At 32.8% G+C, this 22,779-nt stretch overlaps 1 protein-coding gene across 2 annotated transcripts in view; it reads right to left on the bottom strand.

Moving 5' to 3' along the window:
* Window positions 1-22,779, bottom strand: part of LOC123303127 (calcium-dependent secretion activator) — a 28,473-nt gene that overhangs the window by 5,383 nt on the left and 311 nt on the right. The window contains exons 2-18 of one of the 2 annotated variants that reach the window (XM_044886257.1): window positions 21,582-21,703; window positions 21,362-21,456; window positions 21,165-21,306; window positions 20,935-21,102; window positions 20,532-20,707; window positions 20,375-20,466; window positions 19,068-19,222; window positions 17,948-18,028; window positions 17,710-17,879; window positions 12,340-12,411; window positions 7,320-7,413; window positions 7,139-7,260; window positions 6,076-6,524; window positions 5,127-5,640; window positions 4,958-5,059; window positions 4,222-4,421; window positions 3,777-3,901 (exon numbers count right to left, since the gene is read on the bottom strand). In XM_044886257.1, coding sequence (XP_044742192.1) covers window positions 3,777-3,901; window positions 4,222-4,421; window positions 4,958-5,059; window positions 5,127-5,640; window positions 6,076-6,524; window positions 7,139-7,260; window positions 7,320-7,413; window positions 12,340-12,411; window positions 17,710-17,879; window positions 17,948-18,028; window positions 19,068-19,222; window positions 20,375-20,466; window positions 20,532-20,707; window positions 20,935-21,102; window positions 21,165-21,306; window positions 21,362-21,456; window positions 21,582-21,686 — 2,862 coding nt within the window. In that variant the 5' untranslated portion in view covers window positions 21,687-21,703. Of the gene's footprint in view, window positions 1-550; window positions 722-3,776; window positions 3,902-4,221; window positions 4,422-4,957; window positions 5,060-5,126; window positions 5,641-6,075; window positions 6,525-7,138; window positions 7,261-7,319; window positions 7,444-12,339; window positions 12,412-17,709; window positions 17,880-17,947; window positions 18,029-19,067; window positions 19,223-20,374; window positions 20,467-20,531; window positions 20,708-20,934; window positions 21,103-21,164; window positions 21,307-21,361; window positions 21,457-21,581; window positions 21,704-22,779 lie in introns of both variants that reach the window. The other variant, XM_044886256.1, reaches the window with a different exon arrangement.

Raw genomic sequence — 22,779 nt, 5'->3', positions numbered from 1 at the left:
CCAAATTCCATGATTTTGACCTGATTTCACATCTCATTAATAGTGGACCGATTTTGAATTTACAAAAAAATTACATAAAATTAAAGCAAAATTTTAAAGAAAAAAACAATTTTTTTTTCAGAAATTTTGAGGAAATTTTCATTATGCAATCAAAAAATTATATAAATTTTGAAAAAAAAAAGGAAAATCGAAAAAAAATAATAAGCCATAAAAGGTCGAACTCATTACATTTAGGCACAGGTCAAGTTAGCAGACAAATACTACAAAGTTTACAAAAGGTGAGATTTTTTATTCATATTTGCATTGATTTCGAGGGGAAAATTTCGACATTTTTGATCCAGAAAATTAATGCAATTATGAATTCAGATAGATACAAAGATTCTTTACATACCAAGTAAACTTGAAAAAAATAATGAAATCATTAGAAGCCTTTGATTGAGCTTAATTTTTAAGCACTGAAGTGCGCAAGGCTAGATTTTTTCATTATTATTTTCAATAAAAAAGGCTAAAGTTAGTTTAATAATAAAAAGATTAATATGAAAGTACATGCCCTGGGTTGGGGCGGCGTGTACGTAGCATGCGTAGGCATGCAATAGCGGAACACAGTGGTAGTTTGTTTGGCATCGCGCGCAGCTGTTGCGCTTGTTGCACCTGTTTGTGCAGGCGCTCCGGCTTGCGTCGGCGCTTGTTCGGTTTGTTCAGGAGGCAGGGGTGTACGCAACTAAACACACACACACAAAAAAACAACAAAATACAACAAAATAAATACCAAATACATATTAGTTTTTCTTTAATTTTTTTTCCAAACAAAAAAAATAAAAGATTTTCATAGACTTTTTTTATTATCAATCAACATTTGAAAATATCCAAATAAAACTTTTCAGAAAAAAAGATTTTCCTGAACTCTTTCGAAAAAGATTGGATAACTTTCAATTAAGTTTTCCACGAGTGTAAGCACTCTGCGAATTATCTTCACGATTGGAAATACAAATTTTATTTTACCGATATGTTTGGAAATTTACCTCATAATTTCGAATTATTAGTTATTGAGGGGAAAAAAGAAGGTGAGTTAATTCAACTCCTGCAAACATATGGTTTAACACCTTAGAAAACTGAGCAGTCCAGGAGAATCATCCGATTTCCTTCTTCTCTATCCAAGCTAAATTTTTCTTGTTCATGAACGTCACTGCCACATTTGATTACGCGGCATTCTTTTCTTCGTTGGAAAATTTAATTTCCAATTTTTCTTAAAATCTACTAATTTAGCATTAAAAAGCCGATAGACGATGAAAAATCGAGTGTTAATAGAAAAAGTTGTATTTTCTAATGTTGATTCTATATCATAAACACAAATAAATTTCAAAAAATTTTGCCTTTTTTAGAATTCTTCTTTTATTCAAGCAAAAATTTTTAATTTTCCATAAATTTGGATCGAATTATTTTTGATAGAAACTAAGTTTCGATTAAGCAATTTTTTTCTGAATTTCTTAAATTTCCAGACGTTTTTTTGGGTACTTTTCCCAAAATTTCTAGGCAGTTAGAAAACCGTAAATTAGAAGATACATATATAATGTCAAAGACCGTGATTAGAAGATACAAAAGTAACTACGCCTAAATCTCCAAACCTTCACCAATCCTATGCATATATGGTATATTCTTTGCACTGAACTATTGTCAGTGGCGTAACTATAGGGTGACAGAGCTGGCAAAAAAGGGCCCTCGATCCAAGAGAGCCCCGGCCCAAGAGGCAGAGCACTTACAAATAAATTTTTGACATTATACCTCAGGTACAGTATCTGAGTATATTATTTTGCTTGAAAAGTATATTTTTAATTTTTTTTAAGTATCTGCTTAAAATCCATTAAAGTGAGACAACTAAAAACCATAATACAAGCTCAAAAGCCAAAAAGTGGCTGAGCGGTCTAAGGCGGTAGAAACTTTGACCGTTTGTCTAGCGGACCGTTTGTTTAAACCCATGCCCTTGGAAATAAAATTGTTATCAGTGTTGGATAACTGTCTTAAATGGTTAATTAAAATTAAACTAGGTAAGACGTGACGATTTTTACTGATAGGGCTTCATTAAAAGAAATTTCCACGGGCTCCAGATAGTATGGTTACGCCACTGACTATTATAACAGATTATCGATATATGCGGGGTGTTAATTGTACGGAGAAGGTGGTTAAAAAGCCGTTGCCTTTTGTATCTTCCAACCATGCCCAATGTGTTTATGGCTGGAGCGTCTTATGATGAATAGAAATGAATATTTTCCCATAAGTTTCCCCAAAATCATTTGAATTTAAAGTTATGTAGGTAACGAATTATAAGTAAAATTTATATGTGTTTACGATTGAAAAAATATCCAAGAGAAATATGAAAGAAAAGAATTTTACATTAAAAAACACCGAAGAAAATTAGTGAGAGCTTTAGAGTGTGTTTTCAGTATTTCTGTTTCTTGTTTCCTCTTATCTACCAATTCTAAATTTGTTTACAATTTTATTTTTTTATATGTTTTCTATTTTTTTAGGGAGGGAAATTGATATTAATACAGGCACTGAAATTGAGTATCCAAAATAAACTTTTATTTGTGAAAAAACGGCGCGTTGGAAATTATACTTCTTCGGTAATAACAGTTAATCCATCTAGTGTTCCAAAATGACACTTAATCTGTCATCTATCTATCCTTGTCTACTATGAGTGACATTTTGTTAATCGACTAACTTCATGGTGTTAAAAAATTGTAACTAACCTCAATATGCAGTTTCCGCATCACCCTATGCGCGCGCATCATAAAAATTCACTCTCATCTTTTTTTCATAACATTTTTTCAAAGGTCAGGGATCCGTAGAAGTAAAAACAGCGAACAATTTTGCATACTCATTTTTGTTCAGAACCTGATCGATATCAATTAGTAAAAAGACAAGGGACGGTTATTATTAAAAATGTAGAATTAAAATCTAAAAAAATTCGACGAAACATGTACAAAGTTGACCAAATTTACGTGATCTGATCTTTCTTTCCGGATCATTTTATATCTGGGCTTTGTAGTCTCGTAAAAATTTTGTATTCATTTTAAAAACTAAACTCATTTGTTTGGGTGTAAAAACTTATTTATTTTTGATATTTTTGCTAATTTTTATGTGAAAGTTGTAACCGCTTGGAATCCAGAACAAGGGCATCGGGTCTATTCGACGATTGGACGCATAGACTTTGAGCAATCACCTGAAGTCGCCTAGATATAAGAGATATCTCAGAAATGATTCGCCAAATCGTTAAATACACCACATTTTTGCGTTTTTTGGGTCAAAATAACCTTAAATATGGAGGGAAGCAAGTTGAATTTTATGAATCTCTAGACGGAGGCGGCTACCCCTATCTGTTCCCTCTGGTGACGCTCATGATCCAGGATAAGACATATTAGAATTTACAAATAAAAAAAAAAGATTATTTCACCCAATAATTAGCAAAAATATATTTAAAAAATTAAGTTTGGGTACCAAAACTTATCAATTATTTCAGGATAACTTCTTTTATGATGACCGTTCCTCATCCTTTTTAATAAAATTATCAGATTAAATCATAGCTGTGTTGCTTTGAGATAAAAGAAATCGAACTGGGGTTGAAAATACCAACGCTTGTATGTTTGCAAATTTTTTTTAACTCAAAGAAACACAGCTCATGTCTGATTTAAATTTAGACCATAAATGGGAAAGGGGTACAATTGATAGAGTATAGACTAAAGCTTGAAGCTGACTGGAATTAAATTAAAAAAACTGACCTCTGCATAATGCTCTTCATTTTGTTGTAGTAAATCCACACATAATTCCGCTAAATGGATGAGATCTTCTAATTTCTTTTGTGGACTAATCACAATTTCACCCGTACGTTCATCCACAACTCCACCTAAATAAAACATAAGTTATATTTCAAAACTTATCGAAAAAAGGGATCAGAATCTTTTTTGAAACTCCTCAACCCCCTGCAACATTTCAGCAGCCCTACAACCCCATTATAGGGTTTGTAGGGCTGCCAACTCTTCGGTTTTGGACCGGAGCATTTGGTTTACGAAATATGCCTCCGGTTTTCCTCTTTTCAAAGAATAATCTCCGGAATTATAAGAATAATCTCCAAATTTACTGAAATTTTGATTTAGCAGCCCCAGGGGGGTTGGGAATTCCAAAAAAAAACTCGGATATAAAAATAAATGCAAGATTTTTACTTACCTTCCATATTACCTTCGATTTTTGTTTCGGAGGACAAACGTGTGTAATTTACTAATGCCGCTGTTTCTAAGCATTTCTTAATCATAGCGCGTACTTCTTCCGGTGGTACTGGCGTTACGATATCCTTCATGAGAACACGTTCTAATAGTGATAAGGTTGCTTTCAAGGCACCTTCAGGTCGTCCAAACGGGAAACAATATCTAGAAAATATTTTGAACTTAATAAATAAATCATTCATTTCACCTAACCATCTGATCCTTATTACAAACATGGCATAAAATTTTTAAGGTTCCGTTCCCGAAGAGTAACCAGCGGGAACCCTATTACTAAGACTACGCTGTCTGTCTATCTGTCAGCTAGCTGTATCTTTCTTTTGTTTCTTTTACGAAAGTATTTAAAAGTACATAGCATAGGCGTCGCCAAAGGGGGGCAAATAGAGACAGCTGCCCCCCTCTAGAGATTCACAAAAAATGGTTCAAAGCACACACGAAATTTTAAACAAAAAATTTTCTCCCAAAATTTCACCCCTGAAAAAATTTGACTCCCAAAATTTGGGTTTAGTATGAAATTCTCTGTAAATCAACTTGCCCCCCCCTATTTTCCATCGACTGGCGACGCACTTGGTTTATATTTTTTGTGAAGTTTGCAAAATTTTGGAACAACGATTGTTATTCACGGCAAATGATTAGAATATCTCCGATTTATTGCTAACAGAGAGTTTTTTGCTGATATTTACCTGAAATTAGTGATTTGATTTTCTAATAAGACACGTAATCGTTCTTTAATCTCCTGGAATTTTTCTTTTTCCTCATGTGTTATACTCCCCACTCCATCCGGCCTAATAAGTATTAAAATAACAGTTAAATTAAATTCTTCGAGTCAAATACAAAGGTTTCTGGACTTACCGATTTCCATGTACATGACTGGCACAAAACGCAAAACTATAATGTATTAAAGTTGGATCAATCATGACATCTTTTTCAGCTCGATCTAAAAGATCTGACAAATAACAAAGATGCCGATAACATCCTCGAACACCATATCGGGCACAATATTCATCCAAAACGAAAACTTGACCGGGACTAAACCATCCCAAGGAACAATATGGATCATTTAATCGATAATCGAGCGTTAAATTTTGTAATAATTTGAATAATGATGCATGATCGAAAGTGCATGGATCCGCTGATATAAAATCTTCCATACCATGTTTACGGGCACGATCGGCATCACCTTGAATTTTGGATATTGTTGAATTCTTATCTTGTAAAGTTAACGGTGGTGAGGGTTTATGTGATTGGCCTGTTGCACGATACATAGCCATCACCCATAAATGGCATTCATTTTCATCATCGCTTGCATATAAAATACTATCACCTTCTCGGACAGCATTGAAAAAGAAACGGCCACCTTCCAAATCTAAAAATGCCAGTTATAAATAACAAAACTATTTCCCAGCCCTTTTGCTACTAAAGAGAGTCGTAAGGCATAAATATTTTAAAATTTCGAAATTCAGGACCAGTTAATGAATCTTTATAAAAACTGCTCGACTGCATTGTTTAAAACTCGGCGGAAATCGAACCCACTACCCAAGGCACCCCCCAAATGGAATTGATTACGCCTTAACCAACGAAGCTACTGGGATTGATAAAGCTGACATAAGGAAGAAAAAAAAAGTTTGTGCTATCTTGCCGAGGGGTGGGAGTCACCTCTACTCGATAAGCGAAGGGCTGGATGGCACAAACTTCTTCATGTCAGTTTTTAACAATGCAGTCGAACAGTTTTTATAAAGATTGATTGACTTGTCCTGGATTCCGAGGTATAAATCCTACGGCTCTTAACTATATGACTTACCCATGCTGACCATTAAATTCGCTGAAGATGACTCAATATAATCGACGGTATAACCATCTAATTGCATCATCTCCGAAGGTTCTGATTTCTTCTCCTTGTAACTACACATTGCAAACGTGTATTGAGACACTTGTACAAGAACAAAATAACGTTTTTTCCATTTTTTCCAAACGGATTTACCAATCGCATACAAATATCCACAATGTTTCATATTTAATGGTTTATCCATTCGACAGGCAATTTTGATTTTTAAATCTTGATCAGGTAAATTTTTTGGTACAACCATTTTATGCCATTCAGGAGCCTTGGAAGACAATGGCGTTGGTTTCAATATTACTTTACCTAATTCTTTATCCTCCAATGCAAGCATTCCAGGATTTTCAGTATAAAGTTTTACTTTAACGTAGGGTAAAGGATGAGTCGTACAAAAATCACCCTGAGTATCCCACCTTAAAAATTAATAACAATTTCAAACCAATCTTTGGTTGTTTTTTTTTTGCACTTTCGTATATTAAGCAATTCTTGGCACTCTGAAGAAATTCCAAAGATTCGTTTCTTCCCAGAACCCTACAGAGATGAACTTGGCAGAAAAGCTGTGAACTTTCTACGTTGCTTCCACCCTCGGTGGAATCATGTAGTTAAACTTTCTTATAATAACACCAACCACTGGAATATGACTCTAACTTCCCCACTGGACACTATAAAATGGGAAGGGGTCCCGACCAACCCTTAAAAAATCATTATTTGCAGCCGTCGTTTCATTCTACGCATTCAGTACTCGATCCAATATGACAAAAATAATTGATTTGCATGCGATAATTGAAATATGACGCTTATCCGTTAACTTATAGGCATAGAAAATGGAGTACGTTCTCGATTTAGCTGCGAAATGAAGTTTTGAAGTTCTAATTCTAGGACTAAAACTGAAAACGTTTTGACTATTCTTTAATTAAATATTCTGAAGAAACTAAAGATAATTTCCGCTGGCGTCTTTCCTAAGAATTTCACCGTCATGCCAAAATCTGCCAAATAACCGATAGTGTATTGAACAAAAATTACATACATTGGTTTTGATGCTTCAGCCTGATCTGTTTGCAAGCGTTCACCATTTTCAACTTCCATAGTACAATAGACTATCCGATTTGGTGCTAATGATTTAATTCCTTTCACTTCCATGACAACAACCTACGTCCAAATATGATGAGTTTAAAAAAAAGGTTGTTAATGATTTACTGATATATTACCTCAAGTTGAAAGGTTAAAACCACATCTAACTTAGTTAATTGTGTATCACTATCAGCCGAATCACCTTCGAGTTTAGCCAATGATCCTTGTGACCTGTACATTAAGTAAATAAAAATTGTAGCGTACAAAATAATAGCAAAGATCTTTTTCAAACACGATGCAAAAACTACCACATCAATATTTTTAAAAATTTACAACATTCAACACATAATTCATAATTTACAAAAATAATTTAATTAAAAATTTACAATTTTTTTGCACTTCTTACAATTTTGCCAAAATATAAAATTCCAGAAAATAATCTTACTTCGATTGACTTCGAATAATTTTTTTAATTTGCAACCAAGAAGTTGCGTAACCTTAACTTCTTTTCCTGGCACTGAACAACACAGTCAGGCTGATCTGGGTTCCGGGTCACTCTCAGGTTAAAGGGATTGAAGCAGAAGACTCGTTGGCACGAGACGGGTCGTCTCAAACGCCTCTTTCACCTGAACATGTCATTCCCATACCAAGATGCTCTATAATTTACCGAATCAAAGAATGGCTACGACAAACCCATCTTGATTATTGGGACTTTGTGGAAGACATGCGACAGGCCAAAGTGTGTATAACCACTGGTAGGCCCTTCGACTGTGCTCGCCTGAAACTTACTAGAGCACAGTTAAGAAGAGTGGTGGGGCTCTTGACAGGACACTGTCGATTGAATTATCACCTTCACAATATGGAGATCTCTAATTTTTCCACTTGTGGAGCCTGTGGGCTTTCTGTGTAGGATCTGACCTCGACAGAATCTTTTAGCTTTATCTGATTTTAATAGCGCCTCCCACTCGAAGACGACTTGAGTGGCACTTCGTTCTCAAGGCACAGAGGACTCTTGGTCTAGCTGATAGGGACCCGCTTTCGAAACCCCTCTTTTATCTTATTATTATTATTAACTTCCTTTCAGTCAATGATTTTCCCTCCCTCTTAGCCCCTTTCTCCAGACCGATTTAGGTCGAGTCCATAAAAATATGAAAATAAATTAAAAACCTATTCATGAGTACTAATTCAACAGGTTGATCATTTTCAAATGATCATGAGAGTACCGAGAGGAGAACACGTCACGGCAGTGGCTCTTCCCCAAACATGGACTTACCATAAATTTTGTTGGCTAAGTGCTGTTGAATTTATGCCTGTGTAAAAATCCCTGCATTTCCTCGTCTTTGACCTAAACTTGGGCTTAGATCAATCACTGATGGTGAACATATTTCATTTACCTATGGTCGTCGATTGTTCCAGGCATCATCAGACATTGGTGTAAGCTAGGAGCATTGAAATGAAAAGTTATCGAACGGATAAATTTTTCGAAACCTCTGCGGTGCTCAAAATCTACAAGCAGTCTTTTTAGTTTAATAAAAAAAATCGAAATCAATCGAAGATACGATGTTTTGGGTATTGCCTTTTTTGGAGACAAAAAATTTTCCACAACGATAAATTTTCTCAAATCTTTCATATTTTTAGATTTTCATCTCCTAAACAAAAAAGAAAGAATGCAATTTTACAACGTTTCGTTTAGCTTTTTTTATAAAATAATTCAAAATATTTTTGATTAAGTTTCCACGATTAACGTGTTTGTTTCAAATGTGTACATTTTTTATGCTTGATATCTCGAAAACTAAACGAAATATTGAAAAATCTTACTCTTTTCATTTCGTTTAAAATATCAAAATTATATAAAATTTCGGGTCTTACTTTTTCTTTCTAAAGCTTCCTTTCAACTTATATTTCCAAGTTCCAATTGCAAAAAAATTGTTTGTTCAAATGAAAAGAAAAAAGAAAAAATAATAGTGAAATTATAAAAGAAAAAATAATAAAATTAAAAAATTAGACCACACGCCCTTTAGTCGCATAGTCTTAGCGAAGTTTCTGAAATGAAAATAGCATAAACTATTTAATTTATATGTGTGAATGGCATTTATAGCTATCACTCCAACAATTTTGATCCGATTTGAATTAAATTAATCTAATATGCTTTTAGTATTCAAAAGTTTAGTATGCTTTTAGTATTGAAATTTTTACAGTGTGCTTAAAACGTAAAAAGTGAGGTCGAGTTCGTAAATGAGCAACATAGGTCAATTGGGTCTTGGGTTCGTAGGACCCATCTTGTAAACCGTTAGAGATAGAACAAATGTTTAAATATAAAAAATGTTCCTTATATAAAAATAAACAACTTTTGTTTGAAATATTTTCTTGTAAACATCATTGTTTACCCACGAAGGAGCTCATTAGGTGCAAATTTTATAGTATGTATTAATATGGGAATATCAGTTATGTGTGTGTGGCTATTTAAGAGTTGAAATCTTTCTTTATTTACGTGACGTCAAAAAACAAACGATATGTCATCAACACTGTCTATAAATGGTATTTCAACAATTAACTCAGTCAATTGTTTGTTTTCACTTGTTTTTTTTTTTTTTATTTTATTAAATCATAAGTCTATTAAGGTGATGGGCATACCCATCATGCCTATATGGGTGGATCCGACACTGCTGTTAATATGAGACTAAGAGAAATAATGATAAGTTGATAACTTTGACTGATTAACGATTTTGGTGTTTCAAATACCAAAAGCTTTAACATTAGATATGAAATTTTATCTCAAATCTTATTCAAATTGTAAGAGCTTACTCCGGAAATTTTGTTGAAATTTTATAAGCTCTTTCAGAAAATTCGCTGTAAAAAATTATTTAAAAAAATTAAGAAAAACATCTAACACATAATATTTGATAGTGATTTATAGACAATAGCACATCTAAGATTTTTGCTCCGTGCAGAATAATTTGAAAAAAAAAAAAAGTTTACAGGCAAGACTTTGTACTACGTTACGGAATACGACTTCATTATTTTCGTTTTTTTTAGTACTATTAAACCTACCCAAGCCATAATAATTGACTATACGGTTTAAGTTATTTTAAAATGAATAAAATTTTCAAAAAGTGAAAGGTCGTAGCCATACGTATTATAAAAAATTATAAAACAATTTTTTACTAAAAAAATAGGCCTAGCATTTATATATATATATATTGAGTGCAGTTTTGTATATTTTGAGTTTTTGAAGTGCCATATTTGATTTTTTTTGAATTTGATGACACAATCAATGTATACATAATATGTAATTATATACATATACCAGATTTTCACCCAATCGTAACGTATTTCCACCCTGGAATCGAAACGCTTTCAAATTTGATTCAAAGAAATATTTGACTGATCGAAGAGAGAAACCCTATCATTTGTTTATGGGAATTTCCAATGGTTTGGAATATTTCAAATCTACCTAGAAAAGATTAATATTGGTACATCGAAATTGGCGCTGTAATCGAGGTACAGATTTATTTTTTGTGTTGTTTTCGAAAAGAAAACATTTCTGCCCATAACGAAACACATCTGAAAAGGGTGTAAAATTGGAATAAGATACGAAGATTTTATGATTGAAACTTAGAAGTGGCGGATTTAAATCCAAACACGGGTTGATTGATTGGATAATTGCAGCATAACCGATGATTATTGTGAAGATTTCTACAGTTTCTCTAGCACAAACTTCCAATTCGATCAATTTTTAGCTTTAATATATATAATTCTCGTTAAATCACCTTTTAAGCGGTAAAACCTAACGAAAAGGATTCAATAGGTATTTTACTCAAATCCTTTCATCAACTTGGAAAGATTTAATGATCTTCAAACTGCTGAAAAGGGACCCCGATAATTGCATTGCCTAGTGGCCTCAATATGGTTAATCCAGCACTGGCTCCCCCCTCCTGTTAATCTGAATTTACCATTGATTTATTTGGCCATAATTTATGAAGTTTTAGACTAAGGGCCCATGTAGATTCAGGCTAATCTTTAATCAGCACCTTTTTGTTCTTCAATTACAGTTATTCCTTTAACGGAGATCGTTTTTCATTCAAAATTTTCTATCTCAGACCTTTAAAAAGTTGGGCAACAATTGCCTAAGTCAAAATCATTGAAATAATGTGGCAAGAAAAGCCAATCAATTGGAGGATAAGATAAAAACGAGCCTTAAGAAGATACCATTAGATCTAGAAGAAGAAACGAAGGAATAAAGTTTAAAAAATTTGAGCAGTAAGTCGGATTCGAATGCGGTTTTCGGCATTCGATTCGTCAGAGCGTCAGGAAATTTGGTGACCTAGTTTGATTTATAAGAAATTAGACTAGGTCACATAGGTCATAGTGATGAAAATGTTTCAAACTTGTTACACGAGGGTTTTTGGGGTTGCTGAACACAAATATCGTGGCAGAATTTGTCTCAGAGGCACCTGGTGCTCAATGTAAACGGTTCCTAATCGTCTAGTGGAGTTTTCGGGAAGTTTGTTATATAATCGGTCCAAATTCGTTTCACTAGTTTTTTTGGGGTCGCTGACCACGAATATCGGTCTCAGAGGTATCTGGTGAAACGGTATCTCCTAGAGTTTTCGAGAAATTCGTCATATAATCAGTCCAAACTCGTTACACGGAGGTTTTTGGGGTCGCTGAATAAGAATATCGTGACGGAATTGGTTAAGAGGTACCTGGTGCAACGGTATCTCCGCCACCTCCTGGAGTTTTCGAGAAATTCGTCATACAATCAAGTCAAACTCGTTACTAGGGGGTTTTTGGGCTTGCTTGATTTCTTCGTCTACACCTTCTTATCGCCAAGACAGAATGCTGACGAATTCAGCAAGAAGGATGGTGGACGAAAAAAAAACAATGAGGTTAAGAACTATGAGGTTAAGACAGCTAAAAGAAATTTTTGGCGAAAAGATTTAAAGTAGTAAATTACAAAAACCAACGACCATAATTTCTCTACCAAACAGTCAAAAAATTCACTTAAAATCGTTTTATTTCCAAAATAAAAATACGTAACTGATAATTACTTGAACACCTGGTACATGCACATAAATTTATATATTACAAAAAAAAATGTTCTGTATGTAATATTTTTTTTACAATATTGAGAATAATTGTTAAAATGGTCCCAACCTTAAGCACGATAGCTTTGTGGATAAATCCGTGTACGGCTTGCTTCCGGAAAGCGGCTTCGCGGATGTATCCCTGAAAAGCTTGGGAAGGGTTAATTGAACTGTAATGTCCCAATTATAATAATCGTTATCATTTTCGATCGATGTTTCAATGTGTTTATCGTTTTATCGTGTGTTTTTGAATAGTGTTTGGAAATGTATTTTTTGTTTGTGTTCTTTTTGGATAATGTTTTAATTAAATGTATTCAGATCTAAATTTTTAAATATTTAATATTGAACTCTGAAGCTACAATTCATTTTGGTTTCAGGTATTTTTTGTTTCATTCAGAGGTGTTTGAATTCACGAGTTTCATACGTTTTCATTTTCAGCTAAATCAATTGTATATAATTTTGTTTTTCTTTTTGAACTTTTATGTCATTCTCGTAATCGTACGTCACTCATAATTGAACACCAAAAAAAAATAGCTATCTGAAAATAATCGATACTGAATTTCATGACCAATTTTAATAAAAATTTTAACGTGTCAATTTTTATGTGACATTTACATGAACTCAACCAAATTCATAGTTTTTCATACAGAATATTTACGTCCATTACAAGGGCGTCGCCAGTCGATGCAAAGAGGGGGGCAAGTTGATTTATGTAGAATAGGAAAAGTATGTATTTTAGATAAATTCAAGTAAAAACATGGGAGAAAATTTTATTATTATTTTTTTTCTTTTTTAAAGAAAATATTTCCTTTTTTCCCTTTTATCTTGAAGGCCCTTTTCCTAAAAACTTGTTATTAAAAATGATTTTATTTAGGGTATATATGAAATATATCAGAGTATATTAAGTTTAGCCCCAAGTTTGTGGCGCTTAGAAATATTAATTCTAGAAACACCTTACAAAAATTTCAAAAAAATTAAAGTTATTTTTTATTTAGGGATTTGATTAAATTAAATTTATAAGGTATAGTTGACCCAAAAATTTCAAAAATCGGGTCTATTCGACGATGGGACGCATAGTTTTTGACCAATCCCCTGAAATCGTCTCGATATAAGCGACATATCAGAAATCAATCGCCAAATCGTTAAATATACCACATTTTTGCGTTTTTTGGGTCAAAATAATCTTATATACGGAGTTTTTTCGAAATCCGAAATACAAATTTTTTTTCGATTTTTTGAAATTTTTTTAAGGGGTACCCCTTTGAAAAAATCGAAAAATTCGAAAATAATTTTTGGTTTAGGAATTTGATTAAACTAAGTTTATAAGGTATATTTGACCCAAAAATTTCAAAAATCGGGTCTATTCGACGATTGGACGCATAGTTTTTGAGCAATCACCTGAAATCGCCTCGACATAAGCGATATCTCAGAAATTATTCGCCAAATCGTTAAATACACCACATTTTTGCATTTTTTGGGTCAAAATAACCTTATATACGGAGTTTTTTCGAAATCCGAAACCCAAATTTTTTTTCGAATTTTTGAAATTTTTTTAAGGGGTACCCCTTTGAAAAAATCGAAAAATTCGAAAATAATTTTTGGTTTAGGAATTTGATTAAACTAAGTTTATAAGGTATATTTGACCCAAAAATTTCAAAAATCGGGTCTATTCGACGATTGGACGCATAGTTTTTGAGCAATCACCTGAAATCGCCTCGACATAAGCGATATCTCAGAAATTATTCGCCAAATCGTTAAATACACCACATTTTTGCATTTTTTGGGTCAAAATAACCTTATATACGGAGTTTTTTCTAAATCCGAAACCCAAATTTTTTTTCGATTTTTTGAAATTTTTTTAAGGGGTACCCCTTTGAAAAAATCGAAAAATTCGAAAATAATTTTTGGTTTAGGAATTTGATTAAACTAAGTTTATATGGTATATTTGACCCAAAAATTTCAAAAATCGAGTCCATTCGACGATTGGATGCGTAGTTTTTGAGAAATCACCTGAAATCACTTCGATATAAGCGATATCTGAGAAATCTTTATTATATTATTATAAGCGATAAAGCGATAAAACAAATTGGACCTTAAAGACCTTAAATAATAACATAAAATATTCCATATGAAAATCTTAATTTTAAAAAAAAAGGCTGAATTGAGTCCGGTACATGTAAATATGTCATCCAAATATTGAATAAAAAAATCACTCTGTACTTTTCGATTTGATTTTCAAACACCTATTTCTAAATGAATTTTCAGAATTCAATTTTTCATAATTATTAATTCGTTTTTTAATATATTCAAATAAAAACTTACATTAAGATAAAAATTTTTTTTATTTTGTGTGTGGGCAAACTAGATCATCAAAAAATGATTTTTTAGGATTTTCTTTCTCGATTTTTCGTTAAATTTGTTTTTTTCTAATTTTAACTTAATTTTTAAATAAATATTTTTAATGTACTTTTTTTTTTATTAATAATAATTAATAAAAATTAAAATTAAAAAGTGTTATTTTGTAATAATGTTTAAGATATATAAAAAGTAGTGTTTTTTCTTCGGAGATTCACAATGAAAGATAGTCGTTACGCAACATCAAACAGATTGTATCTGCCACTACAAAGAGAAAAGAAAGGCTCCAAAAAACAAAACAAAAATAAGAATAGACATATCAAATTTGTTGTTCCAAAATTGACCATCAACATTTATCAATAAGTTTTTGAAAATTTTTGTTGGTTATTGAATAGCACATGTTTTTGAATTCAGCTAATCAAAATAGACCTTTTAATAACCCGTTCAGCGCAAGCGCCTGTGTCATTGTTTCGAGCAGACAGTATTTTTATTTCTTATTCATTTTATCACATTAGTTTCTTTGACATACTGCCCGAAACAAAAAGCATTCGTTTTTTTAAATGAAAAGGTCTATTGATATGGGTGGCCATCGCTATTTTATGTTTTTTACTCTCGCGTTCACGATTTGTCAAAACTTTTGTTTCTGACTTTACAGGAACAAGAACTTATAACTATCAGTTATATCTACTCCCCCCAGGAGGCTCGGGTTTGATTCCCGGTATGGGAACCAGTTATAACTATCAATTATAAACTCCATAGCCACCCCTTCCCCCTAATCCATTAGAACCTTTGAGAATAAATTAGAAAATTGCACTAAAAAAGGGACCATCTGACCCAAAATAGAAGGTTGCTCTTCTTTTAAGCTTTTCAGTCCGTTGAAAAATGAAAAAAAACGGAATTTTTGTAATCGATTTAGATGAAAGTTATTGTACAGAATGCCGAGAAAGTCATATTCCGATTTGAACTAAATACGGATATTTTAACATGCGGATATGGACCATGTGTTTGCAGATTGTTGAAAGCCGGGTACCGTAAGAAACCTTCTCAATGTTAGCACAAATACTATAAAAATGAAACCGCTTAATTTCGCTTGATGCGGGTCAAATTAGGGTTCTACCTAGTTGAAAAAAATAGAGTTATGTCCAGCGTCAAGCAAAAAATGAGCGCCAAAATAATTTTTATTAATATGGAAAGTTGATAATTCGAGATGTACATTCTAAAAGTAAGTTAGTAACCTCATTTTTAATGAAACACTCGGTAATGAAAATGAAAGTTTCAATGATTTTAAGATAAATTGTGCACTTTTTACACAAAGATAATGAAAACCATTAAAGATTTTTTGAGTTAAGGATCTCAAAACTTAAGTATTACAAAAATAAGTATTCGACTTTTAAAGTCATAAGTTGGTAGATACCGAAAAGGGGTTGGTCCATCCCCGGCCACTACTCCATGAACCATTTGGAGCTATTTAAGAACAGCAGGAGTTCTTTTGACATCAACGGACTTTAGGTCGAAAAGGTCGTCAAAGAGAGGCTGCCTCAAGTAAGTCCATCTCCTCATGCCAAGAGCTGGGCAGTGACAAAGAAGATGAGACATTGTCTCCTCCTCACCACTTTGACAGCTCCTGCAGTAGTCGTGATACACTGTCAAGCCCAGGCATTCAGCATGCCTGCCGCCCAACTAGTGTCTTGTAATAGCAGCAACAACTTTGCTGACAGAGGCCCTTGGAAGGGATATAATTTGCAGGTAAAATATGAGGGAAACAGATCTAGAAATCTCGAAACCTTTATCCTACATATAAAATAATGTAGGCTCTACTAATTTTCATCCAATCACTAACATAGACTTTTCAATGTTAAGAAGAAATCTAAAAAAATCATAAAATAACGAGACTTGCCTATTTTGTGTTATTCAATAATACGAAAAAAATAATAAGTTTGACGGCGTCATAATGCCGAATCAGGTCAACATATATAAATTATAAGCTGCTTAGATAGCTTACTTTTAGGTGCTTATAGAGAAAAGTGCTTTTTCTTAAAAGATTTTTTATAAAATATTTCCAAGTTAGAAACGTCCATAGCGACATTCGATGAAAACATTCGAATGAACCAATTATTCAGTCTTCTAGTTATTTGAGCCAAAATTTTGGAAATTTATTCGATCCAAGCAACATTTTGATATCATGAAATTGGTTTTGGTTTGGTTCATTCGAAAGTATACAGCCCAAAATCGGTTATAACGACGAATTCCGTGAACATACCGTTTATAAAAACACCGGTTATGGTGACCAACATGTATTATTTTGAACATTATTCACTTAATTTTGAGTTGTATTTGTAAAACCTTTTTTTTTACAGGTCTAACTAGGCTAAAGTGTCAAAGCGATAGCCTGTTTGGGGCGAAAATTTTAATGGTTAACAAAATTGCGCCCCAGCTTGATGTCTGGTGTTCCTGTTAGTCTTTTAACAAATCATTTTAGAGAAAAAATCACCAAGTTACATTCCAATGACATATCTCTCAGAAGAAATAATCGTAAGAAATAAAATGATCCCTTGAATGATCCCTTCAATATCGTTATAACAGGTTTTTGACTGTATTTGCATTTAAAAATAAAAAATAAATAAGAAAAAAAAACAAAAATTGTGTGCTAGCTGGGCAGTAATAGACCTTTTCATTTAAAAAAACAATTCTTTTTTGTTCCGAAAAATTTTCAAAAAAACTATTCAAGTAAAGATATATAAAATATATTCTATCTTTGTCAAACAACTCTGTTTGATAAAAGTAAAATATGTTGGTTTTTTTAACTTGAAAAAGTTTTTCGACAGTTGTTCGAAACAAATTCGAATCACGATGAAAAGGTCCATTAAAAAAAATGATCGAATATTGAATTAGCGAATAAAAAAGGAATGCGTAACATTTATCTTTCACTGTGACGTAAAATTTGAAATGAAAAATCATATATAATTAAATATATGGCCAGCTTGAAGAGAAAAAATTTTTTTAAAAGTATATATAAATATTATTTTTTGAACATAAGAAGAGAAAAGTTTTTGTGAGTAAAAAGTGGAAAGCACAAAGTATTTACCTATGATTATATCTTTTGATTTTATGTAGGCCATATTTGGAATCCATTGAACCTTTTGATACCGGTAACGATTCCAAATTTGCCATTAATAAATTAATCGATGATTTTAATTCTTCGATGTACAATGATTCCATTTCTTTCAATAAAAATTTAGGCATTAATTTACGATTCTGAAACAGATTTTTTTTTTCGAAATTAATTTTTTTATAATATTTTTTGATTTTGTGTAAATCCAAACCTTTTCCATTTCTTGAACTCTTTGCATGCGACCATCGAGTTCTCGTCGAATAGCTGCTGCTTGTTCATCAGCTGAATCTAACTGAAAATTTCAATTTTATTCAATTAGTATTCGATCCTTATTTACAGTATACACTTTAACGAGTTCCACTCACGAAAAGAAAAAACAGAGATACAGTTACTTATGTTTTCCTTAAACAGTTTGCGCTTGCGCTATATTTAGTTTTTAGGAGAAGGGTCCCAGGTAGACAAGGGCGTCGCCAGCCGATGGCAAATAGGGGGGCAAGTCGATTGATGGAGAATTCTAGGTATGTTCAAGTAAAAACACTTATTTAACTGCAAATTTATCTGGAAACAGGCGTGGATCTAGAAATAAATTTTGAGATTTCACAGACACTGGAGTCCGAATTTATACTGGTTTAAATCGATTACCTAAAAATATATTTTTCTGCTATTTTGATTTTCCCCTTTCATCTAAAAGGACCTTTTTTCTAAAAACTTAGTATCTTAAGTATAGTCCCAAGTTTGTAACGCTTAGATATATTAAACGAACCATTTTTCCAGAAACCCTGAAGTAGTCAGTCAGCTAAGAGCCTAAATGGCCGAGCGGTCTAAGGCGTCAGTCATAGAACGTTGGACTATTTTGACTTAGGTTGTGGGTTCGAATCCAGGCAGCGGCACTGTGAACAATTTATAATTAATGGGAGTACAGAATTGATCACATTGTCTTCGCATGGATAAGAACGAAGTAACCGACTCCACCCACATCAAAATTGTAATTGTAAATTATGTTTGTAATTGAATAAATAAAGATTAACAAATAATGGTGTGAGTGGCTTCTGTGATAAGGCGTATGTCACAAATACGGAGGTAAAACCCCCATTATTATTTTATTTTAGTGAGTGAGCTACATCACAATAGATGCTCGATAAACAGACTTTATAATCCAAATAAGGTGAAATCTCAACTATCCCAAATCAGCCGAAGATCTTCAACTCATAGGGGGTTTGTCCACATCGTACAACCAGACAAATTCATGGATGAAAGTCTGATTAAAAATATCAAAGCTCAACTATATTTTTTCTAATCTTGGGTGGAACAGAACTCATTTCGAAACTTACTAATAAGGCATTAAATAGTAGTTGATGTTCAAATTTTTTGACACCCAATATTTGTTGAAACATATCGTAAAGCTGTTCTTTGGATAAAATTAATTCTGAGTTTAATGATTGTTGCTGCATACGAGATGGCCGCTTTGATTCTTCGTCACCTAAACCTAATTTGTTTTTGGACATACAAAAATATTTATAAGTAAAAAATATTCTGAATTAGTTTTTAGCGTAAATAATTTTATGTAATGTGCAGCAAATCAATTAAGGAAGTTTTTTTTTTTGAAATAATAACATGAAATTAGGAAAAACTAGCCATACTACAGCAAATCAAAAAATAAAACACTTAAAAGTTTTAAGGAAAATCAAATATTTGAAAAAATTTAGATGAATCGATCATGAAATTCTTAACAAGCCAAAAAAAAAACTCAAATTTTCTTTGTTCCTACAAGATTCAATTCAAAATTCGTTGTTTCCGCTCAACAATAAATTGTTTGGAGGAAAGATTATAAGAGTCTAGTGCTGAAAATAGTGCCTCTTAAATTACATTTTTCTAGAGGGGTACCGCAAGTGAGTCCCTAGCATCCAGACCAATTCCTCTGTGCCCTCCTTGAGAACGACCTGTCACCCGAAGACGAGGCATCTTCGGAAGTACTATTCTAGGAGGCGCTATTAAAATCACATGAAGCTAAAGGATTCTGTCGAGGCCAGATGCCACACAGAAAGCCCACAGCTTCTCCGCCGGGATCTTTCCCAGGATATATGGAACCAAGGTTTCGAACCTGAGCATTCTGAATCTAACGCCCTGCAGGTTTCTGTAGGTGCAAATAACATGTATGGAAATTTCGTCATCTTCCATACACGCTGTGGGATCATTAGAAATCCCCATATTGTGAAGGTGATAGTTCAGTCAACAGTGTACTGTCAAGAGTCTCACCAACCTTGCTCTAGTAAGTTTCGGGCGAGCACAGATGAATGGCCCAGCTGTGATTATACACAGTTTAGCCTATCGCATGCCCTGCGCAAATTCTTAGTAATGAAGATGGGCTTATCGTAGCCATTCTTTGATTCGGTAAATTACAGAGCATCTTGCTATGGGAATGACTTCTGTATCACTTAGATTTCTAATTAAAAGAAATAAGAGAAGTTAAAAAAGAGAGAAGTGGTTTTTCGAATAATTGGTGAGGTTTGATCGAAACATCTAAAATTGAAAAATAAAGATGTAAAAAGTAATTGTAAAGAAAAAATGTTTTTGAAAAACAAAGCAATCAACAGTTTTGTTTGGTGCAAGAAGACATCAGATAGGAATACACACACACCGGGCAGGTTACCTTTCAGGATGCAATCGAATTTAGCCATCCAAGATGTTAAAACTGTTTCTTTACTTAACCCATCAATTTCTGGTAACGATCTTATATGTAAAATACAAATATTTATGAATTATTTTTAACAAATTTTTCAATTTACGATACTTACCTAACACGTTTTTCAATATTATTTCTAAATACTTCTCTGAAATCATATTGTGAACAGGCACCGGATTGGACCATTTTAATGACACGCTCTGATTTCAAAAATACATCAAAGTAACTTTGTACAGCATTTTGAAATGCTTCGTCCGCCATTATTTGTGTTTCACCTTTGAGAAAACTCTGAAGAAGAAAAAAATTCGTTTTTTACAAACAATCCATGCATTCCCGTCGGAGTTTGAGGATAACGAATTTTTTTGTCACCCTCAAAACTCCCCTGGGCTTCATTCCAATTTAACTGCTAACATATTGGGATCAATTTCTTACAGAGCCCCATTTCAAGTTAAAAAAAATTCGGAATTTACAGGGTATTTACACAATTATGTAAGTAATTATTGTTTTAAGTTTACCTGAAATCGTGAACTAATTGTTTCTAATTGATGTTTTGTGATTTTGGTTTGGCGTCGAGTCATATCTGTCGGTTGTTTTGCATTGAACGGATACGCAATACATCTTGAAATGAACACATATAGTTGAATTCGTCGTTTCTTTTCTTCTTCTTCACGTTCCTGCTTTTCCTAACAATGAAAATAAATTTTCAGTATTTTCCTATCAAAAACAAACAAATCAAATAACTTACCACCTGTAAATCTAAGTCAGTTTTCTCACTAGCAGCGGACGGCGATGGACTTGTGGGTCTTGGCAATGAATTCGCTCGCGATGACCCAATACTATGACTTAGAGATTCAGATGGTGCGCCGGTTGAAGGTGACAATGACCTACTGTTTCAAAATCACTCAATTATAATATTAAAATTGTATGTTTAGAGTACATCACCTTGAAATGCTGGCCGCTGCAGAAGGCACTGCCAAATTACCCCCTTGAGGTTCTGCAGGATGACTGTATGGGTGTGGAGGAAATTGTTCCGCTTGCTACACACAATTCATTGATTAGTAATTCAAAAACGGAAACTGGCACACGATCTAATCTATCAAGCCAATTTGGCAAAAATTCAAACAGTGTCCGCCTCTCTAGAAAAGTTTTAAAAATTACTTACCGAGGGTGCATGTGAGTGGCCTCCACTATGACCATGTGATCTGGGTGACGGATGATGTACATTTTCCTCCTCACTATCGTCTTCGGATGAACTTGGGTCGATCATGGTTTATATATCACCGTCTAATTATTCAAAAATAATTCAATTTGATTAAAGCCCGAAGTCAATCAAAATTAAATTTGGATAAAGATCAATTTATTTTCGATTAATTATAGTTTCCTAAATTGGTCAAATCAAAATTTCGAGTCAATTAAACACTTGAAAAAGGTTTTGTTTAAGTGTTCACCTAATCGGAACTAAGCTAATGAAAGTCTTGATTTCCGATATACATTTCTTTTCTATCTTACAAGGTTAAAGCCACAGTAAAATTTCAAATACGCTAATCATAGTTATAAATCTGCACTGATTTTGATAAATTAAGTCAAGATTATAAAAACATGCATACAATACTTGCAAATTTCGAGTTCAGTACAGGTTAACTTCTTATTTTAAATAATTTAATCACTAATTGGAGTTAAACTACTGAACCGATTTTGCTTATTATATCAAGTCAAGGCTGTAAAAACATATTAATTTTCGGTTCATTGGGCCTTGCTACATTCAAAGTAAATTTTTAGATACACTAATCACGGTTAAACTAGTGAGCCGATTTTTAGCGAATAATCCACAAAATTTGTACACTATTTGAGTTTAAAATAAGTTTTTTCCATAGATGATTTAAAACAATAGTTTAATTCAGGAAAAACGGTTAGAATTTTTTTTAAGCACTCGTATAAAAAGCAAAAGTTTATTTAAGATTTTTAAAAGAAAGAAATTTTTCTAATTTAAAATCTTCCAAATCCATTTATTAATTATCTTTTTCGCAAACAATTTTTTTAAATTGAAAATTTATGATACAGTTAATTACAGGAAAATGACCTTGTTAAACCAATACGAGAAAATTTTAGGGGAAAAGTATGTCACACCATAAATTTTATCCACTGATATCCGAAGTCATAAATTTTAAAAAATGATTACGGGAAATATTGTGAAACAAAATAACTCATCCCCAATTATTAAAAAAAAAATATGACTATTTTTTTTATAATTTTACAAGTACATGAAAAATGAATGTAACAAACACGCAAATTTCTTGTATCCAATAGGGTTCGATTGCATGTTATTATTACAAGTCCCTTATCGTAATAACTCATTTTTT

The sequence above is a fragment of the Chrysoperla carnea genome, chromosome X (assembly GCF_905475395.1).
Source record: "Chrysoperla carnea chromosome X, inChrCarn1.1, whole genome shotgun sequence".
Classification (NCBI taxonomy): domain Eukaryota; kingdom Metazoa; phylum Arthropoda; class Insecta; order Neuroptera; family Chrysopidae; genus Chrysoperla; species Chrysoperla carnea.
The sequence above is the reverse complement of the archived record's forward strand: the minus strand, read 5'-3'. Positions and strand labels throughout refer to the sequence as shown.